Source organism: Melopsittacus undulatus, chromosome 11 (genome assembly GCF_012275295.1).
Source record: "Melopsittacus undulatus isolate bMelUnd1 chromosome 11, bMelUnd1.mat.Z, whole genome shotgun sequence".
NCBI lineage: Eukaryota > Metazoa > Chordata > Aves > Psittaciformes > Psittaculidae > Melopsittacus > Melopsittacus undulatus.
The window spans coordinates 15729353-15756874 of NC_047537.1; the positions used below are offsets into that span (position 1 = coordinate 15729353).

General features: G+C 44.6%; 1 protein-coding gene across 5 annotated transcripts in view; it reads left to right on the forward strand.

Annotated features, from left to right (window-relative positions):
• Positions 1-8437: 8437 nt before the first annotated feature.
• Positions 8438-27522, forward strand: part of TMEM94 (transmembrane protein 94) — a 50509-nt gene continuing 31424 nt past the window's right edge. For 2 of the 5 annotated variants that reach the window (XR_004079973.2, XM_031044855.2), the window contains exon 1: positions 21717-21770. Coding sequence is in view for 3 of the 5 variants with exons in the window: in XM_031044855.2 (XP_030900715.2) it covers positions 21717-21770 (54 nt within the window). In the remaining 2 variants the exon portion in view is untranslated. Of the gene's footprint in view, positions 8557-16575; positions 16700-18573; positions 18669-21645; positions 21771-27522 lie in introns of those variants that run through there. The other 3 variants (XM_034067720.1, XM_034067721.1, XM_013127818.3) reach the window with 3 other exon arrangements.

The following is a 27522-nucleotide window of genomic DNA, read 5'->3' on the forward strand; positions in this document are numbered from 1 at the left end:
AGCGGTAGCCGAGGAGAAGGAGCTGGGGCTGTGTAAAAGGGAGCGAGGAGAAGCAGGAGGCAGTAGTGAATTTACCTGGGCCACCTGGAGCAGCATGGAGTCTGTATCCATCATCCCCAGGGGAAGGGGGTCATGAGTATAGGGCTCCGGAGGTGAAACCATGCACGGTTTATGCCTAGTTCATCTGTAAAACAAGGCAGCCTAGCAAGGGGGGATTGACAATCCGCACCTTGTTCACACTGTGTTTGAGGGGGCACCGAGTGTACAGAGCTCATCAAACTCGGAGAGCAGAGAATACACCCGGCAGAAACATAACTTGACAACTAGCAACTAAGGCAGCTAGGCTGTAGGAAAAACAACAGTGAACACACATTGCAATTAAAATACAAGGGCAGAATTAAGGTTGCACCTGCAATTGTCTGACATTCTTTGAGCTTGAAAAGAGGCTAATGGCAACACACAGTGAAGGTGTTGTTCAGATAAACAGCAGGCCTTGACTCCTTGATAAAGCTAAGGAATAAAAGCAGCTTTCCCCTGGCTCTAAAGAGGAAAGCTCAGTTCTGACCTGGGGGCTTTTACAACTGTAACGAAAGGATGAGCCAGCTACAGGGGTTACTTCTGGGTTTTTCTCCTCCAGTTGCTCCTCACTCTGCCACCCACAAAAACATGTAAGAACTGGAAGAGAGAGCACAGCAAATACACAGAATTGTGACACAAGCCACAGGATTCACGTCCGGGTTCCTGTAAATTTAGGATTATTCTGCCCCAAGACCACATCTAATTTAGAGATAATCAATGTTTTCTTTTAAGCAGACTGAGGTGCATATTTCCAGCTTCCAATTAAACCCACTCGTATTACACATGCCACCACACAGGCTTATCTCCCCAGCTGTACTCTACAGGGGGGTGTCATGGTTCCAACCATATCAAGATGAGAGTAACATCAGAGTATATATACTGCTTTGTACAATTCAGCTTAAAACCATGGCCTGCAAACATTCCCTGCTAATATTCCCATTCTAAATGCTTGATAAAGATTCTTGAGAGGTTATTTTGGGATGAAATTTCTGCTTAAAACCCTTAGCAAGGTCCTTTTCTTGTCTTAACAGCATAGTATTTAAGGAGCTTTAACTTATTGGCACATTTGGGTGCTGGGGGAGTGTGTGAATTCTCCCAATACTTCATTCAAAAATTGTAAAGGGTGGGGAAACGGAACTATAGGAGTTGAGGATATTACAAATGTTTCAGATGTTCTTTCAGAAGATGCAGAAGTGATGCTTCCAGGGTGACACAAAGACTGATGAAATCAGAGCTAGATTCCAAGACCCCTCCAAGCCCCCAGTACTTGTTTGTAGCACAGGCTTACAGACTCTCTGGTTTCATGTATGACCTCAAAATGAGCATTCAGAAGTTCTTAGTAAGCCTTCTGTAAGTTAAAGAACATCTCAGACAACCTAGAGCAGCTACTTTTAGCTGGACTTGAAGAGCCAGACACAGCCAACAGCTGCCAGTTGAATGATGGCTACTTTAGGAGCCTGCAGCTGCCCAACTTTAAAAGGGCAGTCCTAGAAAATCAAACAAGCAACGCATTTCACAAATAGCAGAGATCAAAGTGGTCAGAGCAAGATAGTCCCAATAAAGGAGCTGCTGAGATGTACTTGCTTGCAAAGCAGTTAATGTAGAATGCCTCCCCAGCTTGCAAACACATTCATGCTTTAGAAAAATACACAACTCACTGTGCAAATAGCAGGCAACTTCACTGCAGCAAAGGCTGAAATCCTGTATAGCTGTAAGCTAGGGTGGAAAAGGCAACAGAGACATTGTTTTGCTACAGGATCGATTTCAGATGGTTTTAGTAGTCTAGGAATAGCCTGGATTTTCTATGAGAGTTTGTGGTGATAAAATATAATCTAAGATTAGCTCAGAGTATTTTAAGTACTAAGAGTAAGACAAGTCTTGGTGTCTGGCATGTCTTCTGGATGCCTTTCTAAACTTTTCAGAGCAGGTTGGTGACATAAATGTCTAGGTTTTGCTTTCAATAAATCAGAACATTAATCAAAAACTGGTTTTGTATAAACAGCCACTCAAGATTTGCAGTTTCTGCTTGGAATATTCCTATTAATGCCATGGTACTGCCTAAAGACAACAATTACAGATAATACAAACAGAAGTTTAACATTAGTAACAGCAGTTACATTAGTGCAGATGTTATGAAGACAAACCCTAGTGATAGCACATCCCTTATCTTGTCATAGTCTCTAAACTCTGCTCCACGAATGTCTGTGTCCTTGCAGTGCCATTTAATTACTGTGAAAACTTCTCCATTATTAGGACTCAGAGCTCGCACTTTATGTCATCTAAAGATTAACTTTCTAGCATTGTCACAGCAAATGCATAATCTCAGCATGTGTTGTTGTAACACACTTCTCTGTGCAACAGCAACTCTGGCATGTATTGAGATCTTATTAATATATTCCTTGTTTTAGTCACCATCTCAGTGCTACTGTACACAGCAAATGTGATGCTTTGTAGGGCTCATGCAAGAAACTAAATGATAACCAGAAAGATATTCTAGACTGTTTCTTTTAATTCAAAGGAAGAAAGAAGTGACCTCTCACTCCCACTTGCTGAGAGCATCAACACATGCAACTTCAAAGGTGGTTTTGAAAACTAAGCATCAGAGCTTAAACTGGAGCCCAGGGGCCTCTGCCTCAAACAAAAGAGCAACTAGAAACTATTGGGAGAGCTATTGAATTTAGAGAGGGTTCATAGTCAGAAAATATTTGCTCGAGCTTTGATTCATATCTGTTCTCTCTATTGGCAAACACAAGTTAAAAAGCTTGTGAAGTGAGAGTACTAAAAGAAGGAGCTTTGTGGTCTCTCCCTTCTTTGTGCACTGTGAGCAAATTCAGCTACAGCAGGATCTGTATCGTGATAGTGCAAGACGCAAAGAGAAAAAAAAAATCATCTCTCTCTGGTACAGCAGAGATTGCAACAAGAAAAACCCAAGCTTGAATGGAGAGCAAAAGTGATCCTTAACTTGCAGTTCCTTAATTGGTAATGTTAGCTTGATGCAAAATTGTACGAGACCAAATTCTCTCAGGCATCTAATCAATCAAGAGGAAAACCCCAACATCTGACTACTTCAGATACTGTCAGTATCAAAGATAAAACAGTGTGGGTGTAATTGTTGAGAATGAGTAGGAACTGCTTAGTGGTGGCTGGAAACTGACATCACATCCCAGATCTAACAGAAGGAACCTCTGGCCTTGAGGAAGTCCTTGCTTCACCAGCACGGGTGTTTCACAGGCTCATCAGCTCCTTGACAAACTTGTAACACTTAAGCAATTCCTATACAACGATGTGGCTTAACCTGCATTCCATGTGTCTCAGCCTCTATCCCTGCTCAATCCCAGGCAGAAGAAACCTCACTGGCTAGAGCTCTCGAAGGCAACTCACTTCATCCTTTCTGTAGCCTTTGTTCCTAAGCCCATTCTCTTCAGACACGAGGATCTGTGGTCATCATGAATTACAATTCACAATTGCCAATTTATGGAATTGTCTGTTGCAATGATATTTTAATGGCATCTGGCACAGTAACTGTAACAAAACACATTACTAATACACCTTTCTTCCTCAGGGGCATTGCCTGATTTCAAAGAACTACAGCGATCTTTTTCTTTTAGTTCCTCAAAGCAAACCCTTGACTCACTCAATACAGCTGAAGATGCTCAAAATTTCACATTGTGATTCTGCATTATATTGCTGCAGCTCACACAGCATAACACTATATATGTGCTACCCAAGTTGTATATTAGCAGCCTGATATACGAACCAAGACAGAAAGCTTCCTCCCATAGAAAACAATGCAGAGAATCTGCTGGGGGAATACAGAATTGATGTAGATAACTCAAGATAGCCCTGATCAATTTTCTTGCAAGCTGAAAATGTAATGCCATAAGAGTGTCCTGACAGCTGTAGGGGAACTGACTTGTTATATACCTCCAAGATGCACAGGAATAAAGTGGGTGCAGCAAATAGCGGAATGCCAAGAATGCAGGCACAGCAAGGAGACAATGCTGGGAATGGTGCTGTTGACATTTGTTGCATGAACATTATTTTCTTGCCTTTTTCTTCTCACATCACCCCATGTTGGCCTCAGTGTAATAATCATGCCAGAGCCATTAAAATCCAAAACTATCTCATTTGCGAGATTGAGTCTTTAAGTAGAAGTTGCTTCATCAAACATGCCTGATGCAACCAAAGAGCAATAACCTGCTCTAGGAAGATCCTAAATACCTGGAGAAAACCTAGTATCTACATGCTAGTCTTAGCCCACATGCAACAGACTCACTGATACTACCTGCTGACAGAAAAGGCAACAAACTGCCTTCATTCATAATTAAGTATTAAAAGAGTCACCAAACAAGCTTGGCCTATTGATGGAGCCTTATAGGCTTAACTGGTATTACTAGAGGTTCTTTAAAACCTTAATTCCAGATCTAGGTTTCCTGTCTAGATAAAGGATTTAGACACATGCCTGTATCTGGAACACTGTGTCACAGCACAAATTAGAGGCTCAGACAACAAAGCTATAGAAAAAGCTTGTCCAGATGTGTTTTCTGTGCCTGTTCTTTGGAGAGCAAGACAGTGAATAGACTGAGGATAACTGCTTTGCTAGCTGTTTTCATTTTAGTTTGTAGTTTTCTTAGTGATAAAAGCAGTATCAAAGGGATATAATAGATGTAAACACATACAGAATATATTCTGTATTCAGGGAAGCATAAATAGAGTGGACTTGCCCAAAGCCATACAATAATGTTCAGCAGCATTAGGAACAAAATTCCTAGTTCTTGATTCCTGAGCCTTGCTATAAACATCAGCTCTCCCTGCTTCAAACCACTCCTAATGCTCTGCCTTTCTCACACACATATTGAAAAGTTACCACAACTGCCTGTTTCTGTGAATCTGTCCAAGTGCAGTAAATGTGCTGGTGCTTGTGACCCAGACACAACAGCTGAAATAGCTTCACCATTTTACAGATCTCAAAAGCACTTGCGAAGCAGCTTAATCACCATGTGAGACAAACAGGGACTGTTTTGACCTTTACAGACCAGCAAACAAAAAAGTTAGCTTAGCCTCAAAACTAAGCAGAAAACAAATAGTCCAAAACAAAACCAATCCAGTCTTATCTCTTCCCACTGAGCTGGGAAGAAAGTAATAAAAGCAGATTCTCTTCTGTACCACGTGTGTTTCTATGGTCACAAAGAAAAGAAAGAACAAGACTGTTATAAAAATGACTACATAGAAAAATACTGCTCTACCTGGGACTGTAACAGCCATTGCTAACATTAAGAAATTCAACTATAAAGAGTTGGCTGAGGTCACCCACAGCTGCTTAACCTCTGAAAGACATCTGTAAAAGGGAACCAGATCCAACTATAGTGTGTCATCTCCCCTTTCTTCAGTACAAAAGAGCTTCTGCTTTCTTCCTACTCCCAGTTCAGTCATCTGTCATTTTCAGGACAGCTTGGAATTGTCAGTTCAATTACCTTTCAGTCTGGAGAAAAACAAAGCAGATGCTGTTTGTTACTAAAAGAAAGAATCTCTCTCTTTTGAGGAATGTAGTGTCTTTTATAATTAGGTATTGAATTATGGTACATCTCCCCTATTTATTAAATAATACACAGGAGCTGGTAAGGAATATCATCTAGCTAAAATGAAATACTATCTTCCCTTCAGCTTTGGTAGAGGTGTTGGTCAGCTCAACTACTGCTTTTAAGCCTCAGCCTCTGTATCAACCTTCCCCTTTTAATTCCTCTTATCATTACAGACATATTAGAAACATGGTCAGTTCCTAGTATCTATCATGAAATGTTCCTAGGGGTGGGGGAATCAGACACACAACAATTGCCTTGCCTAAACAATACAATATTTTTCCAACAACTTAAATATTATTTGCTCAGAAATGATACTCAAATATTGATTAAAAAATGCAACTTCATCTTGTCAGAGAGCTTAACTAAGAGAAAAAAAGGCAAAGAAAGATGATTTTTTTGCATACAATACCTGCTTTAAAGTGGTCCTACTCAAATTTTCATGTCTGCTCTACCCGCAGCAGCACACTGATGAGCACTGACTGAAAGGCACATGCAGGGAGGCCAAATAGTTCTCCTGGATCTGCCGGGCACTGCAAGCCAGAGGCGGAAGCTTACTGCAAACTGAGCCATTTCTCTGCCCATATGTCATGGTCCCAAGAGGAGACAGTATATCCCTGCGCTGAGGACATGGGGAGCATGAAATTAAGCTTTTTCAGACTATACAGAGAGGTTTGCAGTAGCTGGGTCATTTCTGTAAGCTCTCTTCCTACCAAAATGATATAGGAGACCTTCACACAGTGAAACAATTCTAAGTACAAGGATGTGGAAAAAGCACCCATACATGCCGAGGTAACATTATCTTGTTTAGCTTTAGAGCGTTCATTCACAACTCTAACATTAAAAAAATAGAGACACTGCTTGCTGGTAGAACAGGTCTCTACACCAAAGTCTTCAGATCCAAAACCCAGAACAGTTTTTAGTGCCTCTTGAGTACTTTACAACATTTGCCTTTTGAGCTTTCCCTTTGTCATTTAGTACTAGAATACACAGGAAAAGTGCTCTCTGGATACCTGTCCTATTTCTGATGCTATAGTCATATTATCCAATTCAAGGGTGTTTCTGCTCTTCCAACCATCCCAGTAATAATGCCTTTTGATAGTGTTTTTCACTTAATGCTCTTCAAGCATTAGGTGCCTAAATCACCTTGAGGGAGGCTGGTAGATCAGATTTATTAAGGAGGAAATAAAAGCACAAATGTTAAAGGTCCAGTATATCAGCTCCTATAACTGCACATCTCATTGACAGAAACTCTATCCACACCATACTTGTGAGTGAAAACAGGTTTTATTAGTGGCTTGCTCAAAACCCACAGGGAATTGGTGTCAGAGGAAAACAGTCCAGCCTCCGGATCTCTATTGAAGATGTATCTTTACTCTGACCTTTAAATAAAGCCTTCTACTCATTAAGCATACTTTATTAGGGGTGGAACAATATAAAGAGGAACTAAAGATGCCCATGCAGCACTATGCACAACACACCATCTTATTACAACCCCAGTAACATATTTATCCTCTTCCCCTTCTTTATGGTATAATTTCATCTCTAAATTATACCATAAAATTCCCCAGACCTGCCATTTTAAACCAAGATCACTTAGTGTCACTCAAGTGTATTAACAACTGTGGGGCTTCTTTGTTAACTGATTCTAGGGAATTGTTCTGGATAACAAGCTCAGGAAAAGTTGTTTTGTGGCTTCCATTCTCCTCACCAGAATTTAGATTGCATTTAAAAAGAGCTGAAATCACACTTGTAGAACTCTGGCATTCTCTGTGTCTCCAGACACCATGAAAGTAGTGTCTCAGAGGAGTATTAAGTAGGCTCCCTGAACACTACTTTCTAATTCAAAACTGCATCTGCAGGGAAAACAGTGCAGAGCCCTTGTACAACTTATTGCCATAAAATCGTAAACAACTGCACCTGTAGCTTAATACACTAACGATCGTCAGTTTTGTAAAGCAAAATCTCACATGGGAACTGCTGCATCACAACCTGGGATAATACACGCTCTGCAATGAATTACAGGAAGAGGAAATTAAAGCTAAGGAACATGCATCTTTTCAATTTAGCCACTGTGAACTGAGAAGACAACCCCCAAATCTCTGCACCGAGGCACAGAAACGAGCCACCTCCGCCTCACACCTCTGATTTCCTTCCCTGATACTGCAGCGGCTTAGATTTCTCGTTAGATTACCGGCTCGCTAACGTTTGTGTGCTCGGTCCACAGCGGCTTCCTGCGCATCCGGCATCCAGCGTGTGCGCTCACCTCAGGGTTCCTTACAGACTGCCAGCCCGCTGGTTACCCTGCGGCAAAAGTGGCTTTTCAAAGGGAGATCTGCAGGTGTCACCCTCCCCTTGCAGAGGCACAGCCCTGGCAAAGGGACAACCCTTCTCCCTCACACTCCCCGTGACAGAGGGACCCACCTCAGCCTGCCTTTGCCAAGGGAATGACCCCTCAGGCCACTCTTGGGCTCTCCTCATTCCCCCACGCATTCCCCTCACTCCCGAGTCACTTCACTGCTCTCAGCACCGTCCCTACGACGGCATCCCAGGACCGGGGAGCCAGCGGGATCGCTGCTGTGCCGCCCGCTCCCCTCAGCGCTGCCGCCGGGGCTGAGCCGCCGCTCCCCAGCCCGCCCCAGCTCCCCTCAGGGCTAGCCCAGACCTGCCGCCAGGGCGGATGCTTGGCTTCGCGCGCCACCCCGCCTGAGCCAATCAGCGCTCGGCATACGGGGGCCGCGCGGGATCGCACCAACCAGACGCCAGCTTCTTGGGGCCGCCCCGAAGCCCCACCGCGGGTCCCCCGGCGCAGTGACGTCCCGCTTGCCAGTGACCCTGATGGCGGCCCCGGCGGCGAGGGGGGAGGCCCGGCGGGCGAGCGGCTTCCCCGGCGCGGCTGGTGAGTACGGGCCGAGCGGCGGCGGGGCGCGGCCGGGCTCCGTCCCGTCGGGGAGCAGCGCCGGCAGGGCCGGCCGCTCCCACAGCGGGATCCCCACCTCGGCTGGACACTGCCCGCCATGGCGGGGGAGGCCCGAGGCAGAGCCGGCGGCGATCCCGCCGCACCCCGGTCCCGGGCTCCCGTGTAGCGCCGTACCCCTCATGCACCCTCCCTTGGCATCTCTCCGGAGCGGCCTGTGAGGGAGAGGAAATGAAGGAGATCGAGAACAGCCGCTGCCACACGTGTTGACGCCTCAGCGCACCCGCGGAGCTGCCCCCGCAGCTGAGGGACGCGCTCCGCCTCGCAGCGCATCCCCCGCCAGGCCCCTCGGCCCCGGCAGCGCGGACCCGGGCCGGGGGCTCCGGCTGCAGCTCCGTGTTCCGCGTAAAGGCTTTGGGGCTGGCCGCAAATCCCGATTTAAAATCCTTCAGGAGTTTGCCTGGACTCCTCTGCTCAGCCGGGTGCTTCACTCCTGCTCCTACCTCATCGCAGTCTTTTGCTCAGCAGGAGTTTATGGCACGCCTCATTCTGCCTCAGACATTCATCCACGTGTGGTATTTCCCAAAGCTGTGATCCATGCAGGTCTTGGATTATGATACTGCTGTTTGCCGGTTGCTCAGGAGCTTTCCCCTATTAGGATAACACAGGCCATCAGGGGTGATAAGGAAAGGCCTAGCAATCCCAGGTAGAAATCCCTTTACATAAATAAGAAGTTTGTTCTAGATATTATCTACTTAAAAAGTAGCCGGAGAGGAAGGGAAGCCCCAGAGAGGAGCGAATGGTGCTCGAGTACAGTTACAACACTCACTGAGCCTTCACAGGACATCCTGTGCTACAGAACAGTTTCTTTAAGCTACTCTGACCCGTCTTAAAAGTTACCAAGATAGAACCCTTCTATCTCCCCAAGTCCACTACCAAGTAGTACATAGTGTTAGCTTTCTGAGACAAGGACCCAGTTATCCTGTGCTTGCCAAAAATCCTGTTATCTCCTAGCAATTGTAGAGTAAGTTCCCAATTGAACAGCTCACATGCAAGGAGGTACAATAGTATAGGAGCACATAACCTCTATGAAACATTTTAGGTTCCTTAAAAGAGCACATTTATACAGAAACAAGCTTCCTTAAAAAGGGCTGTACTGCACTAAACTACAGGGCCTGCTCAAATACAGCCAAATTTGAATGACCTACTAAGCAAACTAGATTTGCTTTCTAAGCCTGTTCAGTACAGACATCCACGTAAATAGCTACACTATGATGGCTTTATACAAGGTATCTTCTGCTCTTTAAAGTAGTACCTTGTATTTCTTTGTTGTCTTTTACATAAGTACATCAAAACACTTTATATAATACTGCTCTTAACCAGGACGTTTTAATTAAACACATTGCCAACATTTTTTTGTCATGAGAGGATTAAGTTATTAGGTCTTTTTAGTCCAGGTTACAAAGCTAATCAATATTGCTAATGCAAGTGGAACCAAGAAAACAAACCTCCTTCCTGTGCTCTTCATACTACACTCTAACTGTTTGAGACTGTGTATCTTTGAGGTCACCTTTGCTTCTTTAGAATCTTATCCAAAGTACCTGCTAGAAGCAGCTACAAACACTCCAAACACCACAATGCTCCACCAAAAACACAGCCCTGAGGGAGGGTTTATATCACCCCTCTGGTTGGGTGGGACCAGGCAGGAGCAGGGCTGGGCCATGGGGTATTGGCCAAAAGACAAGTCCTTGTGTAGGGTGGGCTGAAAAGAGAGGTCTAAGGGGGCTTGGGCAATACTATTCTGCACCTAAGGCTGCAGAGAGGAAGATTTGGGTTGGAGTAACACCTGTGATAGTGTATATGGGACCATCTCTATGCTAATTATGGCACTTTGGAGCATTATCTGTAATACTCTTGAGTGACTAGTGGAGAGTAGTTTTTAAGGAGCTGTAAAGGGCTCCTCTGTTTTCCTTTCACAGTAGAGTGAGTCAGCTCACCGCTCGAATTCTACACACAGTTCATCAGACAAATGTTCACCATAAAACTTTCATGGAGCTGCTTGTGAGAATAGCAAAATACACAAATCTCTTGAACTGAACAGTGTGTGTTCTGCATAAGGGCTGTGCTTTGCTTTGCATGAATGTAGGAGTTTGGTCTGATTAATGCCCTCCAGGTGCTGCTTTGGGGAACTCCCAGTGAACACCTCCCATCAGCATGATATTGTTAAATATCTTCACATGGCAAACACTGGTATGGGTTGGTTTTTTGCCTAGATTTACTATAAACTATGCATACAACACCCTCATTTATAACCTGGAGTTAAGAGAAAGAGTTGCGCTTTGATCTGTGAGTCGGTGTACATCAGCAAACATTGATTTGCTGGAAGGTTCTATAAATACACCACAAGCTTTTTGAATCTAATTTTGGGCTGCCGCCTTTTTGTGGGTTTGTAGCATTTCAGGATGGGTTTTAATGGAGGCAGTTATACAATCCTGGTTCCCATAATAACCAATATTACAATGATGAGTGACAGCTGCCACTTTTGCATTGAATTCTTCACTACATTTGCTGTGAAATGTTTTAGTTGCCATTCAAGGCATCATGCCACAAAGCAGATGATGTCTCAGTGCTCTGCAGAGGCTGGAGGGGCCCTTCCATCTTTCACAATTGAGCCTTTTGTTGCATTCCCCACTTTGATCCAGACTGTACACATGCTGTCTCTTTCTGTGGCAGGCTTAAGGGTACCTGAAGCAGAAAAGATAAAGCAATCCTTTAATTCCCAAACACTCTTTTAACAAAGTAAGGAAAAACGAACACAGCAAAGATCTTTCAGATTTCCTGTTCCTTAAGCAGTATCAGCCCCTGTGGAAGCAGGAGGTAGACTGATCTTATTTGATCATTCTTTTGACCATATCCATCAATTAATTCTCAACTCACCGGAACAAAATTAAAACAAAAATAAATGCCTTCTTTTGGTTGTGTGACATCTTGTTTTACCAATGTTAATCTTGCAAGTCTGGCTCTTGCAAGTGTGCCAAATCACAGCATCAACTAGATAGGAAAAGACCTGCCATTAACTATTTCCTATTCCCCTTCTCCATCCTTCTTGCTCAGCTTTTGTTTTACATCACCACTTGAAACAAGTCTAATGTGCACGTTCTCTGCTGAAGAAAGGAGTACTGAGTATTGAAAAAACTTTTGAGTAAGGGTTAAACACAAAGTACTTTCACCTCCAAAAGGCACACTTGGCAATTGTAAGACAAACTTTTCAGTTCATTTCAAGTTTAATCCTATTCCTGATTCAAGGTGAAGTAGATCTCTGCTTGCTGCCATTTAGCAAGGGAAGTGTGAAGTCAACAGATTCTTCTCAGCCATGGACAAACAAGATACATGACTACTGCTGAGTTGATAATACTTAGCACATATACAACACTAATTCAGAAGATCTCACTTACTTTACAGATACTAATAAATAGACTTCACAGCCTTTCTCTGAGGCACATCTACACATCCCTATCTATAATCTAGGGTTAGTGAGGCAGAGGGCAGCTGGCCCTATTTTTGACAAGGTTTTTCACAAGCAGCTACTGAACCAGAAGTGTGGCTGCCAGCTCACTTGCTGGAGTTACTTTGTGCTCTTAGTGAGTCTCAAAAGCAAGTAATTGACAGTTCCACTTGGGACATCTTTGGAAGTCCATAGATCAGCAAATGTGCCCATGTTGCAAATTATCAGCTACTCCTGAGGAGGAAGACTGTGGTTGTGCTGTTATCAAACCCATCAGCTCTAATCTAAGCCATTCTCCCCAAGGCAACTGCTTTTTTGGTGAGTCTCTGCTCCCCCGTGTTTCTATTCTTGGTGACAGCTCAGGCTTCTGCTCCTGAGGAATCCACTTTTGGCAGCAAGAAATGCTCAGACTCCCTGTCATTTTTCATAGACTGTATCTATGTTGGGAATTTTCAGTAAATAACACGAAAGCACCAGTGATGGAACATTTAGGGAAAGCAGGATCATTAGGTTGATTTATTTTCCTCCCTAAAAATTTGCAGCTTCTGCAGCACATTTTTCTTTCCAAGTGTCTGTAGGTTGTACAGTTATCTGATTTTTCTGTTTGCTAGTTGGTTTAGGGGTGCTGTACCTCATGTATCATGCTGTACAGTTCCTTATTAAATATCACTATACTGATGTTGCGAAGTTTGGTTAAGTTGTCATGCTTTGAAATCCCTGAATTTCAAAGGAGCATCTGCAAGCACAGTGTTTATTACCTGTATAAATACTCTACTGCGTTAAAACTGTTGTTTGAAAGGTGGTTTCATAGACAAATGTTTGAATGGACCCTTTTAAAGTTTCTGCTCTTCAGAAGGATGTTTCAAACACTTGTTGATACTCTTAGATCAAGCTATAAGACTTACTGTATGCTCAGGGCACTTGCAAACACAAGTGACTTGGGGGTGATGGGAGATTTCTTAAAAGGTATCAGATGCACATGGCAACCTGAGCAGTGACTTCATTTATTCTTACAAATATAAAATAGACGTATTCTAAGTGCATTGCAGACCTCTCCACACAGTTGTGGGGTAACTGCTGGCAGAGCTCAGCATACGAGACTTCCAGAAAGTTCATTTGCTGTTAGTGAAAGATGCACTGGATTGAGTTACTTGGTGGGACCCTGTATTGGGTTTCACTCTACTGAATGATTTGGAAGTATTTCTGATGCTGAATGCAGCGTGCTGACACTTGGACACCACATCCAACCATTTCAAAGTTCCAGGGACTGCTCTAGACATGAGAATCCTGAGGAGGATGGAGTGTGCTGGGAAAGTGAACAGGCTGCCCTTGGAGCCTCTGGTGTCTGATTAGAGCAACCACAGCTTCAGGTATCTCTGTCCGCAGCTGAATATTTGACGCCCACTGACATGTTCCAGCAAAGTCCCACTTCATTTCTGCCCTCCTGTCTGGCCCAGTTTAACATGTCAACAGCATGAGTGACTAATGGCCTGGGCAGGCAGAAGAGAGATAACACACAGGGAGGGCAGAGGCAAACAGATACTCTAGTGTGGAAGAAATAGTAGTGCATGGAACTCCTGGGATGGGTCCAGAGTGGGGTGAGTCCTTGCTATTGGGTAGGGGTGATGGAGGGACACATCTGGTGCTGGGAGCTGCAGGAGCCTGGGAGGGGATGGAGTGGATGAATGCACAGCTCTGCACATCTGCACATTGCCTACAGGATGAACTGCCTCATCTTCATTGTGGGAAGCTGTGTTCTGAATGTCTGCAAAATCCTCTTTAATGCTGATGAGGTTTTTTGTTGGTGTGGCAGAATTCCTGCCATTTTCTTACAGACTTCTTGTCTTGCTGAATTCTGATTTACAAGAAAGCAGGGACAAACCACATTTTATATGGCTCTAGTGCCGATCCTGGTGCAGAAATTGCAGGAGGATGGTTCATCACTGTAGCTTGTCTTTGCTTTTGGCTTCAGTTATCCTAATACTAAGCTATCCCAACCTGTCCAGGCTTAGCTGTGTCTGGAATTCTTGGTTGTAAATTAAAGCCCTTTTTAAACTTGGAAAAATGAAACATTCCACTTGGTTTGTATATCTAGATTGGCACAGGAGAGATTTGGCTTCTTGCTCTCTGTGTGAAACATCCACAGTTCAACCATTGTCAGCACCTTCAAGTGGGAATGTGAGAGAAACTGCTTCTGGGTTCCAGGTCAGTCTGTTCATGTTCTGGACAGCATGCTGGTGATGGAGCAGTGCTGCATGCACCACTGGTTACTTTCACAAGCTTTTGTATTGTTCATTGTAACAGCTTTTGAATCTGACTAGGTAGGGAATATTCACTCTTTCCAGCCAATATTTGATCTTTTCATCTTTTAACACCCTTGTTGTGTATAGAATCATAGAATCAGAATGGTTTGGATTGGAAAGGACCTTAAGATCACCTAGTTCCAATCCCCCTGTCATGGGCAGGGATGCCTCACACTAGACGATACCAGAGTAGGATACCCTAGTATCCTGCTTCCTGGCACTGAGGGACTTCAGAGTGGTATTCCCAAGCACGAGGATGATGTGCTCTGAACTGTAAGGAATGGTGTGGTTTGTACTCAGGATCACATTTCATTTGCTGCCTAACCCAGAATGTCACTCTGGGCAGTGCAGCAAACCCTGCCTCCTACCATCCTGTCAGAACCACCCTTGGCTCCTAATGATACGGGCTCCATGGGATGAATACCAACAGTCCAGGATGTATTTTCTTGTTCTGCTTTTGTGACTTTGGCTTCCCAGTTACCCACTTGTGTCACACATAATTATGCTTTTGAAGTCCAGATCCAGAGAGACATTCAGGCTCTTAGCTTTGAATGAGTGAGAGCATGGTGCAGAATACTTCAGTAGATCCATCTTTTGTCAGGAGTAAAAAGAAGAATCACTGGTTTATTTCTCAGCCCTTTAATTATTAGTGACCTTAAAATCATCCCCTCATGCCTTCCCTTATATTGAAGTCACTCTCAAGTTAAAGGCAAGATACTGATGCTCTATGCTGTATGCAAGCATACAAAAGTACCTTTTCCTCCTTCCCACTCCCAGCCCTTTACTGGGAACTTTGTCAGCTTCACTCCAGTAGCTCTCTGATTCTCTCTTTGCAATTGCTAATGGCCTGGCAGGGATACAAAGTGACTGAAATAGCTTCATTCCCAGGGTGTGTGCACACTGACAAGGGTCACAGCACAGCAAAGTAGGGCAGAGTCCAGCCTTGTGGCTCATGCCAGCCAGGCAGCAGCCAAAAAATGGCAGTTGCAGGTGCTGGTTGCTGTACTGCAAAGCAGTGCTTTGATAGCCAGCATTGGACTACTCAATGCTTGCTGCTTCCCAGAATGCAGATACAGGACTTGCCTTCATGAGAGGAAATCCTGACATGGAACTTTTCAGGCTGGGGCAAGAGGAGCTTTCTGAGTAAGCTTTGGATGCTGTGTGTTTTCCTTGTCATGATGGAGCATCATGGAGAGCAGTGCTGCAGGTGACTGCCACAAGGATGGGATCTCCAGAGTCCTTCTTTGAAGAAGCAGTATGGTATAGGCCAAGGTAGTAAATCCCAGTTGGGTTGCTTTGCAGATCTTGCTGCTTCCTTGTTTGCTTGGGTTTACCAGGAGTCTAAGCTCTGAGTCTATGTATGGTAAAAAATAGAACCAATAGTTTCTGATCAACAAAAAGCTTCCAAGACAAATCATAGCATCATCTTAGAATGCTTCATTGTGTTTCTATGTAAGAAAATCCTCTGGAGCAATGTACACAGAGCCTTTGTTTTAACCAGAAACTACATTTTACTTAGGTGGAAGGAGAACAAATTTGTGCCATGGAAGATCAACGGGGAAGTGGGCTTGAAGAAGGATTTGAGTTCTAGAGCTGCTTCCTATCTCAATTCTATTACAGGTCCAGCTTTGCTAAAAAGAAGAAAGGGAAAAAATAAAGAAGACCTAGTTCCCTGGAAATCTGGGATTATTTTTATGACTTCTGGCCCACTGGATGTTGGTCATCTGCAGGCTCAGCCCAGCAATGTAGCCTTGTCAAAGACTGCATGTGCTGTTCAGCAAATGAAGAACTCATTACTGCAGGCTCCCTTAGAGATTAGCTGGACAAAGCTCTTGGTAGATAAGAATAGCAAGACAAACAGCCAGGGGTGACAGCATGCTCCAGCACCTGGTGGAATCCACCTCTTTGTCAGCTTGTTTTGGAGGCTTGCCCTAAAGTGTGTCAGGGCTGCAATAATCCTGTGAGCTGCTGGGAACTTAATACATCTACTGCTGCATTTTTGGGGGGACATAAGCTAATGGGATCAGTTCTGAGAGGAGGTTCATGTACTATTAGAAGCACTTTCAAGTCCACAGATCTCCTTCTTTTTAAAGACAAATCTTGTAATCTGAGTTGTGTGAATGTCATCACTTTCTTGTCCTAAATGGAGTTATATGGGGAGATTGATTAACTGCTTCCCTTCTGTTTCCACAGCTGGTGATGTGATAAGTGTGGCCAAGCTCATCTCTGCCTAGGAGCCATCCTCCCCTGAGCAGCAATCCCCTTCTGCTGCACATGCTGACAGAACCACATAGCCGTGGAGCTTGAGAAGTGGCAGGTAGGTTTCCTGATAAGGGTCATGCCCAGCTGCAATGTTGAGTCCTTTTAATTGTCTTTCATTATTTTGGGTCAAGGATCACCATTTGTCATTATAGTATAACCCATGGTTAGTATCCAAGCTGAGAGTTCTGTCACCTTCAGATCCTAGGGATGTATGTGCTTGTGGCAGTAGGTAAGCCCTTTAGTAGTCTCAGGCTGGGACTCAGGCATCATGGTGGAGCAACATACCAAAGCATATGCTGTCATGTATGCTGTGTCTTTCTTGAGGTTTAAAGTAGGGCTTCAGTCCTCTGGACACTTTGCTTGACTTTATTTGAGAGGCTGAATTCACTAGGAAGAGTTTTTAAATACCAAGGTAATGAAATCATCTGAGTCCAATTTTTGTGATGGTAACTGCATGTATTGCTTGGGTAATTTCATGTCTAGGAAGTGCTGCAAGATAGTATTTCTACATCTGGTTTAGAAAGTTCTAAGTATGTCTAGATATTGTAAAGAGGAATGTTGTCTTGCCATGCTTTGAGATTCAGAGGGAAAAGAAGAGAGAGAGATCTTCATGAATAGCTGCTGTAGATGCCAAAAAGACATATCTGCTGTGGCTGACAGGAGACTGTCAACTTGGCACATGTTACTGTTTCCTAAAAGTAAAATGATTTTGATCACTCCAGCAAACAATGTGCTGGTCACTTCTGGTTTAGTTTCAGCTCTACCTGAATATTAAATTTATTTCTTACTCAAAAATTGACCTGGTTTTTATTCTGGATCCCAATCAGAAATGGAACAGGTAGTTTGAGACCAGTGGAGGACATTATAGATGCCAAGCTCTCAGCTGGCTCTGGTAAGAACACATACTTGGCTTGCCTTTTTGGTGTCCCTCTTTCCACCACACAGTAACTTTGTCTGCCAGATCATGGTGCTGCCTCTCTGTTATTCTTGCATCCCTTTCTTGCTGTTTTGTTTACAGTGCTTCCAGCATCAAGAAGTGGTTTTGTGCATTAGTGCAAAGTACCTTTTAGGTAATCACCTAAAATCTGTTCTCAAAGATTGTTACAGCAGTGTAAGTGACTCCAAAGCTACTTCATTTTGAACATCAGCACTTGTCTACTACACTTCTTATTTGCTGGGGGTCTCTGTTCTGGAGTGTGCTTGTCCAGGAGGGTCTGGGTTTACTCATGCCTGAAACTCTTGGAGCTGCTTGTGCTTTGAGCACATGTTTGAACTCTGTTGTTTTATATCTGATTGCTGTATTACCATGGAGGTAACGTTCCAATGAGGATAAATACCTACTTACTCTCTTATTACTGACATCATGGGCTAATCTGGCATTGTTCATTTTAAGAGATGATGCAGTTACCATTCTGTACAGGGATGTGTTCTGGGTAGGACATGAAAGCACAGCACTGGCATGGCTGCAGCCACGGCAGAGCACAGTGGAGACAATTCCACTGTAGGCCACTATCTTTGGTTCATCTCTCTCTTTCTCAGATGACATTCTTTACTGTGCAATGCAGGAATTGCATATCAAATTGCTGGAATGGCAGCAGCATGGACAGTATTGTAACAGACCTTTAAAAGGCCTATTAGGAATGTGTCCTGTACAAGGACATTCTGGGGGGATCATGGTGTTCTGAAGTCTTAATCTCCTCTTCAAAGTTACTGAAGCTTTTTGTCCCTCCTTCCTGAATGGGGATTAAAAATGAAGGCAAAATATCATCACACTCTTCAACAGGAATTAAACAAAAAGCCTTTTGAACCATAAAGCTGCATTTTACAACTTTGTTTGGATCTGAGGAAAGACAATGGATTTGTTCTTGTAGAAGTAGATTATTTGGTGTTAAGAAGTTTGCTCCTATTTTTTTTTTCCCAATACTGCAGATCCCTGTCTCACCCCCTTTAAAGTGGAATCCATCTTCCTTTCCATAGTGAAGAACTTGGACACATACATGCTGATAAGGGAACAAATTAACCTGGTATGTAACCTCAGTAGTAAATTCAGTATGCTAGTTTTATTTTCAGATGCTAAAAATCAAATGAACCCAAGTGAAAACATCACTCTCAAATCTAGCTGAAAGCAAGCTCTTTGCTCTAATATATGTGTGTGAAGAGTTAACACTCTTGGAACAGAAGATGTGCTCAGAGCACTGTTGAAGCACAGACATTTGTCACTCAGAAGATGAGAGACTTGTCCTCTGCTCCTATGGGCTAATACAGTTCCCTTGACAGAAGTGGCTGAGGATCAGAGTTTGTCAGGTGTAATGTAGGCCACATTCCAGTTTCTGCCAGAAGCCAGACACTGCAGGAAAGGCAGAGTTTATTTCAGGAGCAGTGCCAAAACCTAAAATTAAATGTGCTGATATCTTGTTCTTCCTCTTCTCCTGACTTTTTAATTTTCTGTGTGTGTTTCTGAAGTAAATTTAATGCTTGGGAAAGGTGCCAAAATCTCTGCTCCAAGACAAGCATATACCAAGACAGACAACAGCACTGGTTGCCACAGGACAGTGTAAGGCTCAAGAGTTTGTGTTATTTAAGATGTATTTACAGCAACAAAACTAGTAAAAATCATTGGCATCATTGATACCACAGTTACCAATAACAACTGAGCTGGGTTATCCCAGTATGATTACTGCAGCCTGGATACAGCACCACGCCAGACCCTGGCAATGTGTCCACATGGCCCCAGCTCCAGTACAGTCTGTCCTGAGCTGTCCACAGTTGTTCCAGGGTGCCTAACCAGAGCTGCAGTCTTACCTTTGGACTGAAAATTAGCCCAAGTCCTTTGCCTCTTTTCAGCTTGTCAGTAATTGTATCTCTGGTTTATCCCCTGCTGTTCTCTAAAACCTCAGCTCTTCTTCCAGGGGCTTTGTCACAAACTGATCTTTTTCTCACGTCTCTCATCTATGCTCCAGTTTTTGTATGGGTCTCAGTCCTTGCCTTTATACTCAAGCCTCTTATTTCAAGCCCCAGTTTTATCTTCAGATTGCAAGTTTACAGCCTCTGCTCTGTTACTCATGCACAAATGCATATCCAGATGCAATTTAGACTGATGTCAAAAGGAAGCTACATAGTACAAATTACTTCCCTACACAAAACACTTCAGAACAAGGTCTCTCAATGGTGGGGTAAACAAGAAGAGGAAGTTTAATCCATTTCCAGTTGTGTTCACAACCACAGCTGGAGTTTTTGAGCTGGAAGAAAGTTGTATCAGGACCTCTTACCTGCCTGAAGCACAGGGGTTGTTCCTGGTATTGCACTGTCACAAGCAAGTTGTTCTATTCACATTCGCTTCATTCTCCAGGAGCAAAGCCATGGGATCAAGCACTATGATAAAAGGACAGGTGTTACATGTATGTTGTATGAGGGTTTGTCCATTCTTACCCCATGTTGTTGTTGATCCTTTCTTCTCCTTGCTTTTTTCTGTGTGTTGAAGTGAGGAGGTAAGTAGTTTCTTAGCAGGAAAAGAGGAAGGAAGGAAAAATTGTGTCATTAGGACATTTTGTTCCTTTCTGTGGTTTAAAATTGTTGTCTAGGAAACAAAATGCCCTATAGGAGGATGAAGGATGTCTTGCTTCTTGCTCCCCCTGCTTTCTCCTGAAGTTACATTAAATGGAGTGTCAGCTTCACTTCAACTTTGGTTTTAAGGGCTTTGTGAGGTTACATACTGATGTGTAACGTAGTGCCAACAGAGTGATAACCAGACCCTGCTTTGGGTTTATTGTAAACATTGAGACCTCTTATTCTTTGCACATCTGGCTTTAAACACTGAACATGGGCTATGCCTGTTTAGGCATTTGGAGTCTGGTGAAGGAAAAAAAGTGAAGAGCTTGGCCAGGAAGGGTGGATGAGTCCTGACACCTGTACCTGGTCTTCAGAGCTCCATGATATGCTGAGGCCTTTGCAGTGCCTGTCTGTTCTGATCTGGCCAGCTGTAATCTCAGCAAGGCTCTTGGCTGAAGTGGTTCCTTACCTATTTCTATGTGGAATGAAAGTCATTGGTTTAGTGGTTGCTCTGCAGAGCTTAGAAGCCACATGGAGAATTAGGGCAGCGCTGAAGTAGGAGCTACATAAACCCCCACTTATACAGGTGCTTCTTTCCAACAGTGAGAAGGAAACATTGCAGGAAAAGAATGAGAGAGAAAGCTCATTCTTCTTCACCTCCATAAGCCTTTTTATCCCATCACCTCTTGTTCTACCCAGCTCTTCCCTCTCAACACTAATCCTCTGCCTTGTCTGTGGCACTGCCCTGGTGTCAGTAAATGTGAAGCCCCTGGCATGGTGTATGGCTGTGAAGAATTCAGGTGCACCTTTTTGTTTAGATTCTGTGGCTAGGGCTATGTGAATATTGGGTGTTGAGAGGGGCTTTTGCTGCTTTCTATTGTCAAACTGGACCTGTAGCTGTCTCAAGTTGTTCAAATAGCAGATACTTACAGTTTTAAATTGAGCTTGAATTCAAAGCTGTGGAATCATCTAGAAGAGTCTCCTAGATTAATGTAGGGGAGTTAGTGTTCCTGGGTCTCTCTGTCTCAATCTATTCCCTTTCCTTGTCAGCTCAGGTGTTCTTTCCCCTGCAGTATATTTTATAGCACTTTGTCCTGTGTAATTTGCCATCTGCTTCTCCACAGACCCCTGTCTGTCAGCATCAACCCTCACTGTGCATGCATATGCATCTTTCCAGGCAGGGAACCCAGGGATTCTGGCTCTGTCGGCTCCAGCTGATGAATGAACTATTCTCACAGACATCTGGTGCTATCCTGGGCAAACTTTCTTCTCTCCCTGCCTTTTTTTCCCCCCCTTTCTCTCCCTCATCCCCACCCCCATCCACCGCCTCCTTGCTGGAGCTGCAGCGTGACTGGAAACAGGCTGAATTAATCAGCAGCCTGGTGCTTCACTCTGCTGCTTCTGTCTCATTCTCTGCAGCGCTGGGCTCTGCACAGTCTTGCTCTCTCCCTCTTTGCTGGCTCATTTCTGGAGAGCAGCAGCAGTGCAAGTTGCTGGGGAAGTGGCGCAGGAATTTGGCCCAGATGCTCTTTAAACAGGCTGATTTCTGGATCCCCCACCAAGGCAAATGCTGCAAAGTAAGTTTCTCTGCCTTAACATTTCAATTCAAAATGGCTTTCCCTGTCCCCCCCAACCCTCCCCCATTCTGCATCCTGCCTGATGTGATGGTGCGTGAAGGGTTTTCAGGAAAAGAGGTTAAGGCAGGACATGAAGCAGTGAATGATGATTTTAACTAGGGAATAGCTTAGTGCACTGGAGGGGATGGGGAAAGATGCTTTCTTTCTAGAAGCAACAGAAGGGGCCAGACATGGGTTTTAGGTGCTGACTCCTGCTTTGCTACCCCTCAGCCTCATGACTTAAATTTGTCTGTTTCTTCTATGGGCTTTGATCTGTAGCTGTTGAACCTACTCATCCCTTTGAAATGTGTCTGGCATCTAGGCTGTGTCATACATTTAGTCCCCAAAGTCTTCAGCTAAAAAAGTGGGGATGGGAAGGGGGGATGACAGATGTGCTGAAGTTCTGTGCATTTCTGAGTGTTGCTGGCCTCTGGGAGGGGATTAGCATCCTCTTGGAGTGAGGTCTGCATTGGCATAAAGCAGTGTGCTGTGTGTTGGAGCCAGAATAAATCCAGACCCCTAAGTGCTCTCTGAAGTTGGAGGAATAATGTAATTAAAGCTTAATAACTGCATAGCACAGGTGAGCTTCAAAGCACTGCATAAACACTGCCTCATCCTGCCAGCAGCCTGGTGGAGCAGGTAGCTATGGCTGGGGATTTGCTGCTGCAAACAGGACTGAAGAATGCACAATTCAACACTGGGCTGGTACCTGGGGAGCAGTCACCTCCTTCTCTGCTGCTGAGCTGCTGTAGCTGAGGGAGAAGCAGAGCACTGGGCTTTGCATTACTCATGTAGAAAGGTTGATCGTGCCTGCTGGCATCTTACTCAGTGCTTTATGGAGGGGTAAAATGTGAATGTTGTTGTGTGGGTTAAAATGGACTCTGCTCACAGCAAAATGCAGCGATGATTCAGGCAGCTGATGAGTGTTGCTTTGGCCACATCTTTCAGTGATCTGTGCTCCTGCAGCTGTGCCTGTTTGCAGTACAAGTCTGCAGGCTCTGTTAGCAAGGAGCCTCAAAGCCAGAAGCCCCCGCAGGCACCCAGTTACCAAACTGGGGGGGGGAGCTCCTTTGTCCAGGGTCAGGGGAGGTCTGAGCTCTGCCTTTCATACTGGTGCTGCAGATGGAGGAAGGAGGCAGTTGTTGACTGTTGCTCTGTCCATTAATTTGAGCACTGCTGTGCTTAAGGCTTTGCTTGTTTTGTTTGATTTGAGACCACCAACAGCTAAGCTGTGGCTGCCAAGCTCATGGCAGGTGCCATTTAAACCAAGTTTAATTCATTGTGCCTTCTGGTACCTTTCCCAGCATGTCAACTTTTAAAGGCAGTGGTGCCCACAGAGCCATGATCTGCTTTAAGGAGCTGCCCGAGTCCTGTGGATATCAACACGTAGTTCTTTTTCCTGTGCTTTCCAGTAGTGTTCAGGTGGGTTGGTGACCATTATAATCTTCATCACAGCTACAGCTGGTAGTCACATTGTAGAGATGAGAAACTGAGGTGCAGAGGAGCATCCAGTCGTCACACTGGCATGCAGAAATATATTTGGTGAAGTTACTCCTCATGTGTTTCTGAAACTGTGACCAGTGCTTATATTTCAAGAGGTGTAATCCTGAAAGTAGATTAATAGCCAAATGTCATTGTTGAATGAAAAGCTGCCTTCTCGTTCTGCTCAGGAATGCAAAGTAGCTGTCAGGGAAAGGAAAAACATTCTGCTGCCCAGTTGCCCACCTCCAACTGTTGAAAACTGAAAAGCAATTGAGCAGAAGTGTTTAAAAAGGGGCCTGTTGTGTGCAGCCTGGAAAGAGGGAACCAATCTGACATACTGCTCTGTAGTGGTTTTCTGTACCACTCTGAATCAAAGGGGTGGATCTGCAGGCTGTGAAAACTGAAGCTTTCAGCAAATATTGTGTTTTCTATTCCCTTAGTTGTTCAAACAGTCTTTGTAAAGACAGTTACAAAGTGTACAGCAGTCTTGGTGAGAACCCCTCATCCTGCAAGTGGCTGAATCCACAGAGGATGGAGGATGATTCAACTCGCTTTGTGAAGAATGTATTTGTGTTCTGGTGTTATTTAAAACAATATTTGGCACATGTGCTACAACACCACTTATTATATCAACATTTACTGGTACAATGAATAAATATGCTACTATAGATGTGTAATGGCTGTATGAAAAGACAAGAGGACTTCATTGTACTAATACGTTGTGGCTCTTTCTCACCTGCATACGTCTGATCTCTGCTTGCTTGTTCCTCTTGAAGGAAGGAGCAAGACCTCTGTCTTTCATTGCATAGCAGAGAATAGCTGATAACCTTCAAAGATATTCTTGAATGTTTCCATGTGTCAAAGAACAAGATGGGAATTTTAGGAGGCGACATCAGGAATCACTGGTGGTTTGTGTGAGGATGGAGGTGGGCTGTGGGAAGCAGACATGGGTAGGTGGTGATGCTCAGGAACAACTTCACATTGTGGGAGGCAAAATCAGAAGATAAGCACTCTTTTCCTATCTGTCAGTCTGCATATGCCTCTGCAACCCGTGTGGAAGGCAAGGGAAACCTTTTAGCTGTGATCCTCTTGGATCATTGGATATTTGCCCAATTATTTCTCCCTGTCAAGCTATGGAGGGCCAGCTGAGAAGGCAAAGAAAAGTCTACACATGCTGTGCTCCCTGTCTCCCAGCTCTGAGCCGCTTCTTGTGTCTTTCCTGCAGAGCCAAAGCGGTTCCTAAACCTGGGCATTTGCTAGATCTAGCTCAGGTTCCTTTTCCCTGGTGTTAGCAGGCAAGCTAAGCAGTGATTTAACATTTAGGATGTTTACTGCAAGTGGAGACATTGATGCATCTTTTCATCTTCCCATCCACTCCGCACCTCAGCGTGTTCATTCCCTCTACAGAGCAAAATCACATGCAAAGAAGAGATCTGCAATGTGTGATTTTCCTTCACAGCCATCCTGCAGATCACAACTCCTGAGAGCTGTGGTACCATCCCCAAGGCAGAGGGTTTCAATCATCCCCTGTTTACCTGCTCATGCATCACGGACTAAAGCTGCCATAGGCAGGGCAGGGGTCATCGGTGCACTTAGAGCTTCTTGTGCTCTCCAGCCCCTTGGGACAAAGGAGGAAGCAACTGCTGATTTTCTCCTCAGGACTTTTCCCCTTCAGGCATGGGTAAAAGCATAGTGTAGCTTTGAAAATGCCTCCTACTTCCCAGCAGGGGTTTGCTTTCACCTTAACCTGGAGTTTACTGGTTTCTTCTGTTCTTCAGAGAAAGCCTGTGGGTGGGATGGTGTCTCGCTGCTTTTGTTTGGACTTGAAAATTAGGGGATTACTCTTTGAATGCCACTTTCCAAAGCAAAGAGATGAACATTGAGGGGTTTATTAATGACCTGCCACCTACTGCGAATGGCTTCTTCACCCTGGGATGCTCACCTCCTCTTCTGTGGCAGGAAGAGCACTTGCAGCTGATGAAAGGCTGGGAAGATCCCTTTGGGACAGCTTAAGAGTGCCAAGGTTTGCAGTATACAAAGGTTTCCTTTAGGCCATTTGAAACATGCCTCATTAACAGCTGATGGCTTCTTGCTGTGAAAACCCAGAGCTGCCCCTTGCCAGCAGCTCAGGGTGGCTCTTCTTGCCTGTCCCTTTCATTCCTTGGTTCCAAGTGCATTCCCCTGATGCTCACTAGCAGTGGGTGATGGGTGTTTAACAATCTCTGCCCTTCCTGCTGGTCTTCCCCTGCCCTGCCACACTCTGCACTTGTTCTTTCTCACCTCCTACAGCCACCTTCCTTTGTGGCTGCCCTTACCTCGGCTGACACTACCGCAGAACAGAAACTCCTGTGTAAAGCCTGGAGCAGATGTACACGTATTTCAGGAACCTTTTTGATTACCTCTGGATTTGCTGCCTTTTCCTGCTTGCTGCCTGCTGGGATGTGGCACTTTCCAGGCAGTGTGTGACTGTACTAGATGTTGGCATTAAGTGCAGTTTTCCTCTCGTTTCATCTGTAGCTCTCGATGCATCCTTTGGAAGCAGTTTGGTGTCTAAGCAGACTTTGCTTTCCAGTTAAAGTCCTTATTGCTCATTCTGTGTCTTTTATTTATCTCTCTGCTCTCCCTGTGTTAGAGAGGATGTTTTTGCAGGTGTTTTGTCCTATACAGCCCTCAGTGGAGAGGCAGAAACCTTTACTGTCACTTGCTCCGTGTTGCTCTCAGGCACTCCCGTTGGCAGCACTCCCCTGGTGCAGCAGCATGTCTGTTGCCATCTTCTCCTCTGGGAGTCTTTGAGAGACTCCTATGTTTAGTCCTGTGCTGATGTTACCTGGGTTGCTTCCAAGAACAACACAGAACTGCTTCCTCTCTTCCTAAAACTGACACAGAGGATGAAAACTGCAGCAGGATTATTTTTAGTGCTGTAAAAGGGCAGCTAAAGCAGCATCTGCCTGGCCAGAATTAGCTGCTTCAGGTTGTCTCTGATACGTGGGGAGTGTGTGTGTGTGGTAGATGGTAGTTTAAAGAGCATCTGTCCACTATTCCTTGATGCTCAGTTACACTTTTGGATTGGACCATCAATGCAGACGAGTCTGAAGTCCAAGATCATAGTTTCTGGTAAATGCTCATTATGAAACCACTCAGGTGAGGAACAGGAAGAAAAGTGCAGGTCCCAGTGAGCTGCATGTGCAGAGCTGGGTGCATGCATGCGACTCCTAACAGCAAAGCTACTGCACTTTGAGACCATGGTGGCTTTGGCAGGGCTGGGAAGAGGGGTGACTGCAATAGCAGGAAGAGCTGCAGCTCCTGCCTTTGCTGGGCTGTGTCACAGTGGTGGGGACTGGAGGGGGCAGCTTCCTGCCTGCTTTGTGTTCAGAAGTGCTGTAAACAGTGTGAGACACCTGAATGCTTCTAACGTGCAGGATATCCTGTGTATCTACACCCTCCTTGAGGTGTTCGTATGAAAACATGCAGTGCAAATGGTAACCTGTGTTGTGCAGCTCCCTGCTCTCTGCTATTGCCCTCTCAGGGGCATCTGCCTGCTTCTCCTGGTTAATTCACTTTCAGTGGTCTGGTACCTACCGCACAGCAGGGATTTGAAAGAAAAGGAAGTGCTTTTGTTCTTGCCTTGCTCCAGAAATGCAAGTGTTCACTTTCCTGTCACCAGCATCCTATGGCAATCTATTCCAGGTGGCATGTTCTTGGGTTGCATCCTTTCAGTCTCCTGCTGCCTCTTTGCTGACCAGTGATGGAGCTCTCCTTCCTTCATGTCTAGATGCCTCCCTCATATGTTTGTAGAGTTCACCACTTCAAACTCTAGTGCTTTCTCTTGTGAAAATAGAAGTTGATGCTGGAGCCTCCTCCTGAACTGACTCATGGCCTAGCACTTAAAGGTGGCAGCTTCTGTGTCAAATACCCACGGGCAGGACTCATAAACAGAAATTCGTAATAAGCAGTTGTGGAAATGGGGCCACTCTTGTTTAGAATTGCAGATATTCTACTACTTAATTGTTACTACCATTAACAAAACCCATCCTATTCTACTGTAGCTGTGTTCTGTTGTCTCTACAAGCTGATACCAGTTCAAGCCTGCATAACCTTGGAGCTGAGCAGCCTCCCTTTGTATTGTCCTCAGCCTGTGCTGATTAGAATCTTGTCTCACAGCAATGACTTTGTATTGTGCTTTGATAAGGTGTTTATCTGGCACAGTCAGGACTGGTTTGTTTACCTGATA